The 17,323-nt window shown below is 38.2% G+C and overlaps 1 protein-coding gene across 1 annotated transcript in view; it reads left to right on the forward strand.

Moving 5' to 3' along the window:
• SLC4A10 (solute carrier family 4 member 10) overlaps window positions 1–17,109 on the forward strand; it is a 293,828-nt gene extending 276,719 nt beyond the window's left edge. The window contains exons 23-25 of the mRNA XM_057745435.1: window positions 6,690–6,757; window positions 9,254–9,370; window positions 15,079–17,109. Coding sequence (XP_057601418.1) covers window positions 6,690–6,757; window positions 9,254–9,370; window positions 15,079–15,145 — 252 coding nt within the window. The 3' untranslated portion in view covers window positions 15,146–17,109. The remainder of the gene's footprint in view (window positions 1–6,689; window positions 6,758–9,253; window positions 9,371–15,078) is intronic.
• Window positions 17,110–17,323: the final 214 nt, after the last annotated feature.

The raw sequence follows: 17,323 nt of genomic DNA on the forward strand, positions 1-17,323 counted from the left end.
ATTTCCTGTCAAATGTCTTTCCTACTTCTGTAGGAATAAGCTAGCAATAGTCCCAGGCATACAGTCATCCCTTCTGCAGCATTCTCCTTAGGCCACATCTGTATTATGGAACATCCTTGCCCTTCTAAAACTTTGTAAAAAAAGGGCTTCCCTGGTATCACAGTGGTTTGATCCCTGGTCTAGGCAAATCCCACATACCGCGGAGCACCTAAGCCTGTGCGCCACAGTTACTGCGCCTGTGCTCTAGAGCCTGGAAGCCACAACTATTGAGCCCACACTCCGCAACTACTGAAGCCCCTGCTCCTAGAGCTCATGCTTCGCAACAAGAGAAGCCACTGCAGTGAGAAGGCTGGGCACTACAACGAAGAGCAGCCCCCACTCTCCGCAATTAGAGAAAGTCCGTGCGCAGCAACAAAGACCCAAATGTAGCCAATAAAATAAAAATTAATTAATTAATTAAAATAAACTTTGTAAAAAGAAAAAAATAATATGTATACATAATATATTATGCTTGTTATTCTTCCCTTTTTCATTCAAAGAAAATTTCAGATTCTTCCTTTATACGTCTGTGAAACAGGAGAGAACAAATTTGACAGTAATCATAAACGTATTAGAATTTGCCGTTTCCGTTGCCCAGAACCATTCACATAGCTGCATATGTATGGTACTTACGTGTATGTGTGCCATATGTCCAAATTTTGGAATTTATTAACTTCAGATAGGCAGGGATGCTATGTAACGAGCTTCTAACCTTTTTATATTATAGACCCATTGTACGCCAATGGGTGTTGACTGGTTTCTGATTACATAAATAAAGATTTTAGAAGTAATTAAATATTACTAAATTTCCTAGAACTAATGTTTTCTAAAAGGATTCAAAAAGAGATTAAAGATTTATCGAGGCAAAGTTACAGCTGTATCCTTTAGTTCAGAGTATGAGAAAAAGTAAGGGGAAATGCCTTGTAATACATTAATCAGGCAGGTTTACAGACCTTTAAATTCTCAAATAGATTAATATGATGATGCTTTAATGCGATCCTCAGTATATGGAAAGAAACAAGTAAACAAATAATACAGTCAAGAAATAACTCAACATTGAAATATAGTTCTGACCAGTGCAAAGAAAGATAATTCTCCATCTGACAACTGGAGAGAGAAAAGGTAAAGATATTAACTGTTTAACTTTGAATTAATGTGAAAAGAGTATGATCAGTATAGAGAGCAGGAAGATTTAAGAAGGATTACACTAAAACTTGAATTCTGGTTGATTTTCTACTTGGTCACCCAGATCTCGGTATTTCATTTATTTGAGGCTTATGGACTCCACTGAAGAATGTCATCTTCTCACGGTGGCATCTTAATACTAAGGCCCAGTCTTCCAAGAAATTGTACATGAACATGGTAAACGAACACGTTCTCCAAAAATGTTGCATTTCTGCAATTACTCAAATTAATTGAGTAACTTTGATTGTGATCTGGAAAGACGGGAAAGAGCAGAAATGTCGCAGCTCCCTGAGACTTGAATTTAAAGTAGTCTCACCTCTTGTCCTTTTGATGATAGTTACAAGCTTGTACCTTTATCTTCCAGGGTTTTGCTATCAGCAGCCCACTTTTGGTCTTATGGCACTGAGAAAGCATTAGTTTGACCTTAAAATTCAATAATGAGTTAAGCAGAATAAATAGCTACACAGGCCAGTCCAAGGTCGCAGAGCTTCTGTTCCAAATTTTCATGTACTTCATGCATATGCATATGCATATGCTTCGGTTTTTAGAAAGAAAGGATTATAATCAGGATAGAAATGAATATTGGAACCCTGACATTTTGCACATTGCTCTGTGTAAAGGGAAGACTGCAGAATCAAATTCTGGATGTCCAAATGTGCTCAGAGTACCAACACGCTTTCCTTCCTACTTCAGTCTTCTCTAGGACGTTGTACACATTTGACAAAAGGGCTGCTGTTAAGGCAGAAATCTCCAGCAGAATGTTTGCTCCTTGGTGAGGGAGAGGGAGGTTTAACGTTAGATAAATCCTGGAAATTCAACTCAGTGCGGCAATCATGATACTGACGCCTCTTGGTTTGTGGAAGGTTCACTCTAATGTATATGCTTTAGGGGAAAAAAACTGGGGGGGGGGGCAGGGAGCAAGTGGGACTTGTGATCTGTATGAAGCAGACTCATGAGCAAGGCCAAGAAGATGGAAAAGCAATCTAAAAACAAGTGCAATTAAACAAATTAGAGAGCATGTCTTACTGCTAAGAAAGATCAGAATTGGTTGTGGATTTGGGAAGCATGGTCTAATTATTGCACAGGCAAATGTTACTTTGAATTGAATCTTAGAGCAAAGCAAGCATATTCTTCTTCCTCAAAATGTGGTTTTCAAAGTGTAGTCCCAGGACCTTTGCTGTATCAGCCAGCACCTGTCAACTTGTTACAAATCTGAATTCTTGGACCATACTCCAGACCTATTGAATCAGAACTCTGGGGATAGGGCCAGGTTCTGTGTCCAGGTGATTCTGATGTGTGCTAAAATTTGAGGTTAAGACCTTTCCTAAACCCATATACTCTGTATCACCAGAACATAGTATTCTAAATCCAAGGTTACTCTATCAGAATTTTTGTATTTTATAATAATTTAGATAAGTCAGTTACAGAAACTGAATCAAATATTCTGCTGAAAAAAATATATGTTGTGTCTGTCTATCTGTATGAATTCTATATGGACGACTCTTCCTCCCCATTTTTTCTTTTCAGTTTTCAGTGAGTTGTTGTATGTACTGCCTCTTGTACATATTGGAAATTTTAAGGGATACCTCTTAAAAATATAACATTTTTTGGTTTACAAATTATGATAAGTGTGTATGTATATATGTATGTGTGTGTGTATAATTATCTATTCTATTAGTAATCGAGGCAAGAAATAATCAGACACTTCTTACATTCTGTTGGCTTTGTTGTCCTTTTGGGTAAAATGAAGGGGTTAAACTTGATTTCTGAAGTCCCTTCTGTTTTTTAAGATCTATGAATTCTGAAATTGCTGAATGTTTTCTCTCTCTAATACTCTAGACATCTTTGTGAACATTGGCTCTGCGCCGCTGTTGTTTGTACTTTGAGTTATTTGAAGGCTTCTACATAGATACAGACTTAACATGAGAAATGGACACAGTAACAGAGTTCACTAAAAGTGGAGCATTTGTTAGGTATCATAATATATGAATAGTAATTTTTACACTATCACAGACTATAATTCAGATTAATGATGTAATTTTATATACAAGATCTTATTCATCAAAACACACCACAATTTAACTCTGATTTTATTTTCCTTTCTAATCAGCACAGGCCTTTGGCCCCAGCCAGGCTAGTTGTTCAGTCTCGTGCAAATACATCTTATTTATTCTTCCCTTTTATTTTTGACCCATATTGTTTCTTCCCATCTGAATTTCTTCCTCTTACCAAACTGATCAAATAAAATGGTCCAGATGCTATACCACTTCCTCTGGTCCTGTACTTTTTACAGTGGTCCTTCTCATCCTCTGAGAGTAGGGTTTGTGGCTTTCTTTTCATTGTTGTATGCCCGGTACCTAGCAGATTACCTGTCTTGAAGACCATGGATTCATGAATAGCTCCTGGATTATTCTTTTTGTTCACTGTATGCCCAGCACATAATACCTACTCAGTAAATATTTGAGTACTATTGAATAGATTCATTTTTAAGCCTCTGTTTTTCTGCCTTTTACTGGATATAGCATTAACGGTCCTTCACTTATTTAGTATCCGAACAATGCTTTTGGCTATCTTAATTAAAAGGTGGCGTTCAAATCAGAATGTGAACATTCCTCTAGTCAAGTTGGTGAAACCCCTCCACTGCTCTTGGGTAAACTTTGATCACCATCCTTTGTAACATCTCCATGTTGTAGATAGAACTCAGCATATTTTTGATGGACACTTTGTAAATGAAACGCTGAATGGAACTCATTTTAGGATACTACAGCCTTATAAAGTGAAGGATACCCAGTAAGCGTTTTGCTTTCTCTCTCTTATGCTGTATGATTGAGATAAACCAGGTTGTGATTGTCGTGACAGCTAGTGCCTGATTTGACTGCTCCTCCCCAGAAAGTCTCAGTTTTTGGCTCCCTCACAGTGCTGCCTCGGATGCAGCCGGCCCTCTATCCCTGAGCTCTGGGGCCCACCCAGCTTCCTTCTGGCACTGAAGGCAGCGGCTGCTCTGCCACCCTTCTCTTCAGATAAGCATGGCTTGGAAATGCTATCTTTAGAGGTGATGAGTTTTTGTTTGGATAGAATTATGACTAGTAGAAAGCCCACACATGCTAACAAGCCACAGAGTGCAAAATAATTATTGAAAGCAATTTGAGAGAAAAGTGGAAAATCATCTGCGGAAAAAAACAAAATTGTTCCCAAAGCTTTGGTCCAATTTTTTACTGTTAGATTGAATCTTGAGCCTTAGTTTTCTGCTGCCAGGTAACCTAAGCACTGATGATACCTTTCTTATCTTTAGCGTTTTTTGAATTTTACTCTTTATTAAACCCTTCTTCTGCCTGGCTTCTTGACGTTTTATTCCAAGTTAGTCAGAAAAAATACTATATACCAAGCTTACCTTTCAGTGGACCATCAAGGAAAGAATCACATTTTGCTTGTATTTGGTTTTACTTAAATAGCATTTGGGGTTGCTGAGTATTTTCTCTTTATGTCCCTCCATTTGCATTAAGATAATCTTTTCCATAGAAAAAGTAACCTTCTCTTCCTGAAAGGATACATATGTTCTGCCCATGGCCTCAATGATGTGCATATAAATTAATATGGCACATATATTATTTCATATCTAGAGAGACTAACCCATTTGCAAGGCATGCATCATTTTAGACTACAGATTAGCTCTGCTCAGATGCTTAAATGTGTAATTTCAAACCAATGGTACTGTCTACTCACCAGGAGTTAGTTCTAATGGTACCTCCACATAACACGGGGGCGTAGGCATAATGCATAAGAAATAATGTACATCTGAGAGGTCTTAATGGAAAAATTTTCTTTGAAAAGCAACAGGGAAAGAGAATAGGATGAATTCCTGTAACGCAAAGGGGTAACAAACACATGCCAGTAGTACCACAGAGTATAAATATAACATTGGGTCATGGGGCGGGGGTGGGGGGATGGGGTGGGGCCTGCAGCTTATAAGCAGAAAAGGAGCAGGTCTCATGCAGTCCCCGGCCTCTCCCTTATTCACAGCATAGGCTGAGCATAGGTATTCTGTATGCAGCGTGGCTAAGGTCCCAGCAGAGGGGAGCCTGCCTTAGTTGGATGGGTAGGGAGTTAAAGGAGTAAAAACAAGGCCTGCCCCCACGTTACATTGTGCATTCATAGGATAGCTCAAGAGACTGCAGAAAACACTGTTTGCTTTAAGGAACAAGAAATATGGCACTGGTTCTTCAGACTAGGCAGCATGCAAGTGAGGACCCTAGGGACAGTCTCACATGCCAGGAATAATGACATCAGACGACGGTCACGTCTTTCTGGAAGCTGATTTAAACCAGCCAAGCTCCTGCCAAGCTACTGAAGGAGGGAAAGCAGTGAGCCCCCAGGGCCTTCCCTTTTCTGTCTTCAGTTCCCATGTGGTCAGGAAAGTCACCTAGCGCTTCATCTCTGCACAACTTAAAATTCCACTTCTGGAGTTAGAGCCAGGAATCCTAACATTTTTAAATGGCCCCAAATAGTTCCCTGAACTTAAACATTCCTAATGGACCCATGTGAAAGGGAAATGCATTACGTAGGAGCTATGTAATCTGTAGATAACTACGTTTGCTTTTTGGTACATGGAAAAAGGTTAATGATACCATTATTGAAAACTAAACAAGGACATTTCAGGGATATATAAGATTATCTTCATCCCAAAGATATACTTTAAAATGTTATATAGGAAGAAACGACTGTATGAAGCATTTCCACCCATTGGGGAAGGGTGGGATATTGTAAGAAGAAATCTAAGGCCTAAAACAAAAGTTTACAATGAGTCTAAGTGGAAAGCACGCCTGTGTTTTGGTCCATACAGGAGGATATCTTCTGCTGTCTATTTCTAAGACTCTAGAGCAGTGGTCTTCAAAGTGTGGTCTTCAGACCAGCATAAACAGCATCACTGGGAAACTTGTTAGCTGTGTGCTTTGGGCCCTCCTCCAGACCAACTGAATCAGACTTTGGAGGTGCGGCCCAGAAATCTGTATTTTTAATAAACCTTCCAGGTGATTCGGATGTAAACTAAAGTTTGAGAACCACTGCTCTAAGTACATCTCTCATTCCCTTCTAATACAGCATTCTGGGAATGTCATTTCAACTTTATAACAATGAAAATGATTACATTACCCGTACTTTTGTCCTTGTAAAATTTAGATTAATTTTAAAAAAATCTGCTTGGAAATTAACCATGTTTTACATTGAGTGACATGAAGGAGGTTATTGTTAGCATTTAAATTACTTTGTGGTATGAGACTCTCATTAATTACTTATGTTCTTGGTAGCTGATGCTTTATTGAAAAGACCTGTGCTAGCATTAATAAATGCAAACAAAGCGGAAGGTTCTGAGGTTAATGAGATAGTGAAACATTAATCTCTGTTTCTTCTTTAATGTAAAATGGAGACTCATCAGGTTCACTTTGTATATTTTGCATTTGTCTTTCCAGGAAGAACAAAGTATGCTAGCTATGGAAGAGGAGGGCACAGTACAACTCCCATTGGAAGGGCACTATAGGTAAGATATAAATGTAAAAACACACCAATTTGAGTAATGGAATGTGTTGTTATATACTGTAATTAAAAATTTTGTTTGTATGGATTCCTATAGAGGTTTGTTGAAGTTGTGTTAGAGTAGAAAGAACTGCAACTGGCTATTAGATTACCCTGTCCTGGTACTAAATTCTGTCAGTAGAAGCTGTGTGACTGTGGCCAAGTCGCTTAAAATGAAGTGGGGCAGGGGAGCTGTTGTCTGACATCTTCTCATATTTTATAATGTATATGAAAGCTCTGAAAGTAGCACCTGAAGACAGGTCAAGATTCAATTCTGGGATGAATGAGCTAGGTATTCATTAAATTCATCACATGTAAGTGTTTGAACTCTGGGAAAAACTTAGGTCTTACCCCTTAAAAAACACACTTTCAGTTTGCTGAGGATTCAGTTATACCAGTCATTTTAGGAAATATTTATGCAGCTCTCCAAAATGTGCTAATCTTCTTTATGCACAAAGACATAGCAAAAAGAGCAAACTCCTCTAAGTTATAATAAAAACTTTTGGAAGTATTTGGCCAAAAATTTTATATATATATATACATGATCTCAAAATGCTTAAGGATAATTTAGGGCCATGCCAATAAAAAAGCATAGTAGACTTTTGTCTGAGGAGAGAATTTTTCATAGTGTTAAAAAAATAGGAGTGGATCTTCAGGGTCTGACTGTAAAATCATATTCCCTAGATTTAAAAAATCAAATTATCATCTACCACTTAAGAGTGAGCACAGTATAGAAGGCATTGTTCCTTTCTTTCTTTCTCTTTCTTTTTCTTTTTCTTTTTTTTAAACAATATTTAAATTTTAAAATCCTGTTGATTGTTTAGTTGAATCAGCATATTCCCAACTGTGTTCTATAGAAGCCTACCTAGTCTTTCGTGGGACCCCTCTTAAAAGGATTTTGTGTTGAAAGAAGTCTGAAAAATGTTCCATACTGCATTCCAATTTAGAGATTCACAATACACATTGGCATATGAAAGAACCTAAGTAGTATTGGCATCAAAAAAAAAATTTAACTTTGTTGCGTCCAGCATTTTCTAAACTCTTTTGCTCACAGGACTCTTTTTCACATAATATCATGAAAAACTTGTATTCTATATGATGCACTTTTGGATACTAGTTGATCTCATGCTTTGAGTTACCAAGGGCTGGATGAATTAGAGGTATTACAGAACACATGTCCAGATTGGGCAAGGAAGGAGCCTGTGAGACCTATTTTGCTCCAGACTCTCAGTGTTCCTCTTAGAAATTGAATTTGTTGCCCTCTTATGAATGTCCACCAGTGAGGGGCATGTGAGGTCAGCTTAGGCTTTCTGTAAAACATGACTTTTTCCATAGCAGAGTTATCTTTTTTACATGTCGTAAGAGGAGCACTGATTTCTCATCCAATGAAACTTTCTTTGACTTGAACTATGTTTTATCTCTGTTGATATTTGGTTGCCTTTCTAGACCTGGGAATGTTTTAGAGAGTTCTAAACACCACCTGTAATTGGTGCAGTTTTAGAATGTAAAAATGCATCCAGCATAGTACTGGCCCTGATATTACAGGTTCCCCCAGCCATTTGGAAAAACCCCTGTCAAATACACAGGCTGCCTTCATTTATTCACTAAATATTTATTTGAGTGGATACCAAGTGCCGGGCTCTGTCTAGGTTGTGGGGGAACAGCAGTGGACCAATGGTCAAGAATCCTTGTTCTCATGAAGCTTCTATTCGAGTAGAATAGGGGTTGGGGGAGACAGAAAATAAGCAAATGAACAAGTTATGTAGTATAGTATTTCACATGGTGAAAAGTGCAACAAAAACATAAAGCAAAAAAGAGGGATGAGGTTGCTATGAAGAGATGGAAAAAAAGAGCAGTCAGCAAAAGCCTGTCTGAGCAGGTGACCTAGGAACTAAGGAAGGAAAGTGTTATACCACGTAAAGGAGTGTTATAGGCAGAGAGAAGAGCAAGTACAAGGCCCTGAGGGAGCAGAAAGCCTGCAGTGTCCCGGGACAGTCAGGAGGCCATTGCATTGTGGCTGGAGAGGAAGGAGCAGGGGCTCATAGCAGAAGGTGAAGTTAGGGGGTAAGAACGGGGATAGAGCCTAACATCCCATCCACTGGGTTTTAACCTTGGGTGGGTGGGAGCCGCTGTCTGCTCACTTCCAGAGGAGTGAAGTGCTCTGCTGGCCTATGAATGTAGGAGCAGGAGGCCCAGCAATGAACTTGCAGAACCTAAACTCTGTCATTTGAAATGAATTAGGAAAACTGTACCCCAAACCAGTTTCTGTATAACTACAGCCTTTCATTTAGATTTCTATTTTTCGTAGCTTTTTGGGAGAGAACTATTTAGTACTTAATTTTAAATGATCAAAAATACTGTGCAGAGGCATAAGACTGTCCTATATTTAGTGTCTATCGCTAGATAACTGCAGTTTCTCATTTAATGTTTATTATTTCATTTTGGGTAAACTCCTATCTAGAGATGATCCTTCTGTGATCAATATTTCTGATGAAATGTCAAAGACTGCCTTGTGGAGGAACCTTCTGATTACTGGCGATAACTCAAAAGATAAGGAGTCAAGCTTTCCTTCTAAAAGGTTTGAATTCTAAAATAATGTGAATTTATACTGATCCCAGTCATTTAATGACATGAATCCATTAGCAAAAGAATAGTATTGGTTTCCCTTGAACTTAGATCTAAAATATTTCAGATAGTTATTTTTAAAAGTGGGTAGAAATCGCAATTATCACATTCGTTGGTATGTTTTCAACATCTCCCTTTCAAATTAAAAGCTTACTCCAAAACTACGACAGTGGGGAGAAGTGGTGCCGTAAATGAGTCCCAGTGCAGGACATTTTTTGACATTCACTTTGGCCTACTCTTTTTGCAGTAGGATTTTAGTGTATTCCCTCATCCCCCACTTCTCAGGACCCCCTTAGATGTCTGACCACGTTTTGCACTCTCCTGTTGTCCTTTTTAAAACCCATATGACACGTGTAATTTTGTATTAGGTTATTTCCAGTCCCTTATTCCAACCCCCTGAAAAATCTTCCTTAAACCTTTTTATCCAAAAATTTTCAGCTCTAGAAAGTTTTATCCATTCTTACTTCTCTGTATGCAAATATGACAAACAACTCCTATAGTGTGGAAAATACTTTTAGATGCATGAGGTGGGAAGAGTGTCCTTGAATATCAAGTGTCATCACAGGATTTCCAACTGCATTTTCCAGAATTTATAAATAAGAGTTCAAACCATCCAGTCTTCTTAGATGTTGATCTGAAGAAAAATTTCTGTGTTATGCTAATATCTCTTCTTATTAAAGAGTGAGGGATTTGGGACAGTGTTTAATTATTAATTTCCTTTATTTTCATGACCTTAAATTAACTTTTTCTACTTAATTTTTATATTACATTTTTGTCATAAGCTCCCCTTCCTAATCACTCTAGAAGCTGATTCCCCAAAGGTAAGACCCCTTCCCTCAAACCTCTTCCTCAGTTGCATTTCCTTTTGTTAAATGGTGTCTTTTAGAAACCTGGTCAGCCTATGTTCTTTGTGTGAGTTTTGGGGAGGCAAAAGGCGTGGAGAGTCTTGAGCTTACGTCCAGTATCAGACTGAGTATTTATGCTTTTCCTATAACTACTCAGCTCTTTAAAAGGGTTTGAAACTTGAGTAAACTTTTTTCCCCACATGACTTATACAAATGCATCATATATAAATCATTAAATCTCGTAGAACCATATTTAGTAATAACATCAAATTTCTATATTGGAAAAAGAAAATTTATCCCTTGAATTAAGAAATTGCAAAGCTGAGAGCTTCCATTTATGTACCACCATGCTTCCAAAAGCTGCAAGCTTTATCTTCATGAGAAGTATTTGGAAACGTGGGTTAGAAAAAGAGGCGACATTAGAATAGAGACTATCTCTTGTTGCTGGTTTTTGTCACCCCAAAATGGCATGCTGCTTCAGTGTCATTTCTGTCTCCAAGAACATAAACAGCACCAGCAGTGGATATACAGAGTCTAGGAGTCTTCACCCCATAAAGCTGGGGGATTACTTTGTGTTCCCTCTCTCTCTTCCCTTCTCTCTCTCTCCCTCTCTTTCTCTTTCTCTCCTTCTTCTCCTTTTTCCCCCTCTGTCTCTCTTTCTCTCCTTCAAATACCTCCAACACTTGCTCCAAAAGGAGATTAATATCAGTTACTCTACAGGCTCTCTCAAAGGCTTTTGGTCGATATTTTCTGTCTTTGAACAGGGCTTTAAAATCTTCATGTATTTCTTTGCTTGGCTCAAGCAGAAGTAACATTTTATTCTACAACATGCTTTATCTTCCTTTCCCAAAGATCCCTGCTACAGTCTGATAGAGTCATCCTCACAGTAATTTTGTTATGCTAGAAGTCTTGGAAGAAAATCAGAGTCATGAGAAGGGGAGTTTCTCAAACCTATTGAAATATATGCTTGTGGACCCTTTCTCATTAAAAATGTGGCTTTTTTGTGTGTGAGTGTGATTTTTAAAAATGTGAACCCCAGGTTTATGAGCTCAAAATAAAATGCCAGCCATGAGAATATGTGGAGAATTTGAGATAGTCGAACTTAGAGATTGCTTTTCTTCCTGTACTATGTAAATTCATAGTGAAAACTCTTTCTCTGTTTTTCTTTGGTTCAAGCAATAGTTGTATGTCATAATATTTTAGGTACTCCTTAAAGTCAATAAGTCAAATGATGCTTTTCACCAGAAAAACTCAATTGTTTAAAATAGCTATGTCAGATTACTTCTCACAATAGATTAATTCCAGTGAACAATGTACTGTGCTTAAGAGAAGATCCAATTTTAAATAGATTATCCTTTATTTATATTTTCATGTAACCACTTTTTCCTTATTCTTTGAACATATGTTCCCACTAACATGAGATTCTAACTATTGTGGAGTGAAAGTTTACCCAGTTTTCTTTACATTTAAATGTGATAAAATCTGTAGCTTTCCATGTGAAAAATATCTCTTGGTTAGTGATAAATGTCTTTCTTTTTCATAACAGTGGAAACTGGCAGAAAGAGTGTGGCTTCCAGAAATCCTAAAACCACCAATACTAATAAGCAACACTCTCCCAAAGCCACTGCTTTCTCTTGGTATCTGTGGAAGGCATTGAAGTAGGATGACCAGAAACTGTAAAAATGCTATACCTGCTAGAGTATCCATTGGCAAAAGAAAAAAGCCCTAAAGACCAGATTCCCAAGGTCTGTCTCTTGAGACCGAAGCTGGCATCCCAGCAGTCTCTGACACCTCACCCCTAGTTGTTTCCATCCTACCCCCCACTATAGGCCCTAATGTCTATCAGAGAAGCCTAGATACCTTTTATGAGTGGAATTTGGAATAGCAGTTATATTTTCTCCATTATTTCGTTCACTTTATGTTGTCCAAAATTTTTTTTCCAATTTAACTGAAAGAAGGGTCTAAGAACGTGACTGCAGATTCTACCACATCTGTAGGATGTCTAATTGGATCCTAGTTCAACAGCACTATATATACATGTGACAAGCTCGCCACAGCTTATTTAAATGAATTGGTGGAAATAGGTCACATTAAAAACCACATTGCATCAGAATCAGTGAGCAACTGCTGTGATAAACTGACACCCAAGACAGGCGTTTCTTGGGCAGGTACCTGGCAGCACTTGCTTTTGCCTTGGTGGCAGAGGCTCGGGTCTAGGGACACTGACACTGCTCCCCTCTGTCTCCCCATCCCCACCACCTTCTATGCTGGATGCTTCTTTGCTGTGATTTCCTAGGCCTCAGCCCTCTCATGACTGCTTGGTAAATGTTGTGTATGTCAACTATTATGGCGTCATTGACAAATAACAGTTTCATAGATCGCTTGGCAGCATGGAGGTAGTGGGTCACGTTTTGCCCTCTCTTGAAATATTACTTCCTTATGTTTTGTCTCATCCGTCTTGTGTCCCTTGGTCCTTACAGAGTACCTGGTATGTAATAGATATGCAATGTGTGTTTATTGTAGTAGCACATAATAGATGATATACATTTAATAAATATATATTGATATATTTATTACAATGGAAGTTTAGAATTGATTGGCATCCTGAAAATGAATGTAACAAGAAATAAAGAGAGTAATAGCCATGCTCTAAGAAGATTCAGGTCAATAATATTTTTCATAGAAGTCTTGAGCTGGCTATAAAATTTCTGTTTCATTGCTGAAATCAGATCTGATACCAAAACCACTGGTTTTAAAGAGGGGGAAAAAAGCCCAATCATGTAATTGGTTATTGTTTTGTAATCAAACAACCAGTATGGCCAAAGTAGGACATCAGGAGGAAGCTTGTCTGTGAATGATATGGATGTTCTGAATCACTTTTTTTTCACTGCCTAATAGTGGCTAATAGTGCTATTGGGACTTTGCTTAGTTATGGAAAGGTTATTGAGCATGGTGCTCACAGGAACTGTGTGTGCGTAGAGACCACTACATCTCCGTCCACAGCCTCCTTCCTACAGATAGAATGTGCTTTGCTATCTTTCAAAAGATAGGGCTCATTGGAATTGAAACTACCAGCCTCAGAATTCTGGCATTCAAGCTACAAGAAAACTTAGAGGCCATTTAGTCCAAAACTAAAACACAGATGAGGAAACCAAGTCCCAGAGAAATTAAATAATGGGTCCAAGGTCACACAGCTCATTCTTAGCTTCCGGAAGCTGAATGTCATCTTCCAACTCCAAGCCCGGGGCTTCCTCCACTGCCCCGTGGTGCCCTTTTCCATCGGCTTTGTTTCACAGAAGAAATTGGGAGTCAGGTAGCGCCCAGGGAAAAGTTAATTTGGAAAGTAGGGTAGCAGACACTTGTCATCTGAAAGGAACTTAAAGTAGAAGACAGTGAGTCATGCAGATAGAGGAGTTAAAAATACAGAGTTAAGCCTCTCAACACATCATGTGCACACTGTCATCTCTTCTCATGGAAGGAGAAAAGAAAAGAGAAAAAAGTTGCTTTGCTCTGACCTGTGAGTGGTGTGTGCTGAGAAGTGTGGCAGGCACAAGCCCGGGCGCCGTAGACACCCGCTCACACCAGCTCTCAGCGCTGGCAGCGCGCCACGGATGGCAGAAGCTCCGGCACTTCTTACCTGATGGCGCCGGGGGGTGGTGACAACTGAGAAGGGCTGTTTCTAGCTTGAATTGGAGGAAAAACAATTTAAAAAACACACTCTTAGAATGTGTCTAAGTTATTGACCACTAAGAAAGCTGCACAAGAAGCCCTGGAGGAAAAAGAGGGTTTTAACGGTCTCTTACTTGGAGAAGAGTTATATAAAACCAAGGGTTTCCCCACCATCAACTATTTCATAGTTATATTAAGAGCCAAAGTTAACAGTAAAAATGTGTGGGTTCTTGCAGCTCAGGGCCGAGTCAGCAGCGGGAGGGGCCGGGGAGGGGCCTCGGTGTGGGGCCCGGCCTGTGCCAGGTGCGGGCGGGAGGGGGCAGAGCTGCCCCTCTGAGCAGGGACTCTTGGTGTGAGCTTCATGTGTGTCAGCGCAGTATTTGAATTTTGCATGAAAATTGTCAACTTGAGAGTAGGAAAAGTGTACACTGGAAAAATATTTTTTAAAAAGTGATGGAATCACATTATCCAGCTGCCCATTGATAAAGTTAATTGGAGAATAGTTAAAACAGAAGCCACTCGGGAATGAGTTTATTCTGGAAGGAGTGAGGTGAAACATGGTTCCTCTGATGGACAGGAGGAGGGTTTGTCTGTGAAGAGACAGCACAGGTGTTTGGAGAGCAGTGTGTGGGGTGACCGGGTCCGCAGACCGGCAGAAGCGTGTCTGTCCTGCGGACAACAATGCAGTTCTCACCAAAGATCAGAATCCAGTCTGTGCACAAAGGATGCACCGCTTGCAGCAGGGCTCAGAAATACCTACTGCGACACCTTGTTTATGTCACTCATAGTGTCAGTGCTGTCTTAAGACAGGGGCATGACTGGCGTTTTCAACAATCATCAGTGATTCATTTGCCCAAATGAGAACCATGGTATTAATCTTGCATGCTTTGGGGACTGTTTTTAAAATGTCTGGTTTTTGCTTTTTAGTTTCTGATTTTTGAATTTCCCTTTTTCTGCAGTTCTTGGTTTCTGTCTCACTGAGTGCAGAGGACTGTAATTGTTGCTATCTATCTGTGCTTTGCGGCATGAAAGAGCAGTGCCTAAGGGCCCTTGTGGTGCTTTGGGGTTGATGATGGGTTTTGAATGAGCAGATCTCCCAGTAGCCACGCTGGACTGAAGTAATACATTTCTCCTTTTTCCCCTGTAGCATTGAAAGCCGAAAAGAGAAGAAAGCTGACTCAGGGAAAGGTGTTGACAGGGAGACTTGTCTATGACTTGATCTTCAATTTATTTTTTACATATATATGAGAAGAGTGCCACAATTATTCATAAAACTGCTTTGATCATGTATTATAAATTCTGTCTTTCATCCCAAATCCACCTTCATACTGTAAGTAGTGCAATACGTTTCATTTCTGTGTTTAAACTTCTGAACAGTGAGACACCCTTGTGAACATATACAATAGCTAATACAAGAATCTCTGTGTTCTTTGCTGTATTTTAGACATTTGTAAACACTAGATTCTCATTGTCAGTTTTACGAGAGCAATAGCTTTCTTAAAGAGATAAGTCATATTTACCTAGTTTGTATTTTCCTACTTAGGGACCTGAAGATACCTGATAATTTCATTCAGAAGAATTTTGAAAGGTAGTCTTACTTCTTTTTATTTTTTATAGCTTAGCGTTAGTGACTTATTTCAAAAGACCCAAATCGAAAAGTTAGTTTGAAAAGCATTTTTTAAATAATTGTATTTATGCATTTCCTTGATTTAATATGATACATTTAATACTTAAGAATTTATATGTAACTAAAACTTAAAGTCATTTTGAAAAATATATATGGAAACCTATTCACAACTTGTTTAAAAGAATCAGATACTGATGCAAACCGTCAAGTAGTATTTGCTTAATATTCAAGTTGTGATTACGTGATCAAATACTAGGCTTGTATGAAATGCTTTAGAAAAACTGTAGGTTTTGTGAGATTTTCGATATAAATCTTTATCAGAAATATGCTGTTAAGTTTACCTCCCATTGACAAGTGTTTTCCGAATAAACCTACTATATACATACTTGTGGAATGCCACATGGTGAGTCATTGTACATGAAATTCCACTCCTGTACAGTTATTCCACTGCTAAAGGTCATGGACTGCTTAATGCTGCTTCTGAATCACGTTCTAATGTTAGACTGACAGGTCTCCAATTGTCATTATTTTTCTGCAGAGCTCTTTTCCACTTTTTAATTAAATGCATGTTGTAGAAAAAGAATCTTTTAAATAAAAATTTCAGATTCCATTTGAGAAGCTTCTGTAGATATTTCAGTCCATATGAAATAATCCATCTTTACTAAGTTTATACAAGAGGAAGGAAAGTTAAGAAATTTTGAGCATTACCAAGAATACAGTATTTTATTTCACTTCAAATGAATGTGAATTAATACAGACGAAATCTCATAGTGCTCGTTTCCTAAGACTTGCCAATGATCGTCAACCTTATGATCTTCAGTGTCCAGTTTTACAATAATTCACAGCTCTGTGGCTTTTCCAAACTATTAATTAATATTCTGAGTATAAGTGCACATGAAAAGTGGAAAAAAAAAAACCAACACAAAATTCCTCTTGTGATTAAGCTTATGAAGGAAATAAACAACAAAGCCTCCACTAGGTTCAACATTTTGATGCCTTCTATAAAATTCCCCTTACAGTCTTTCAAGGAGCCATTTCTTTTACGGAACATAAGCCTAAAAAATATGAGAAGAGTCTGTAGTTAATAAAGTCTGTGTTTATAAATGCCAAGGAAAAATACAGAAACCTTGCATTCCAAATGCATTGCCTTTGTGTATTTTATATTACAGATAATACATGTAAACATTCCCATCGTTTTATGATTTAGACTAGCTATACATGCCAGTCAGTCCCCCAAGCAGCCTCCTAGTGTTTTAATATATTAATAACTGTTCTGTTTAAAACGATCATAGTGGATACAAACCTTCACATGATCACCTATTTGAATAAGCGCTCATATCCAAGGAAATTCTGTATTTCTGAGTATTTTTATAGTCATTTTGTTCTTGTGTGAATTTTAATGCTATCCCTATGTTAATCTTAATATTTTGAAATCATATGAAATATAAGAAAAATGTAGTGTTATATATCCCCTCCTAATTTCAGATTCCTGGTCAAAATTACTGAATATCCTGAACGTAATTTATTGCAAAGTTTTAAGTAATGTGTAAATGTGACTAGGATATTGTGTTTTTCACAACTAAGAAATGTTACATGGAAATAAATATTTATCCTAACTGATTTCCTTGCACATTTTAAATTGCGATGCAGTGTCGTCTTTTTTTTTTCCTTACTGTTAATCGGTAAATCAATGTAGAATATTTTGCTTGAACATAATATTTAAATTTAGACACACTCCTGGTGTTAAGAAAACTTGGTGATGTAG

This window comes from Hippopotamus amphibius, chromosome 8, assembly GCF_030028045.1.
Source record: "Hippopotamus amphibius kiboko isolate mHipAmp2 chromosome 8, mHipAmp2.hap2, whole genome shotgun sequence".
Classification (NCBI taxonomy): Eukaryota; Metazoa; Chordata; class Mammalia; order Artiodactyla; family Hippopotamidae; genus Hippopotamus; species Hippopotamus amphibius.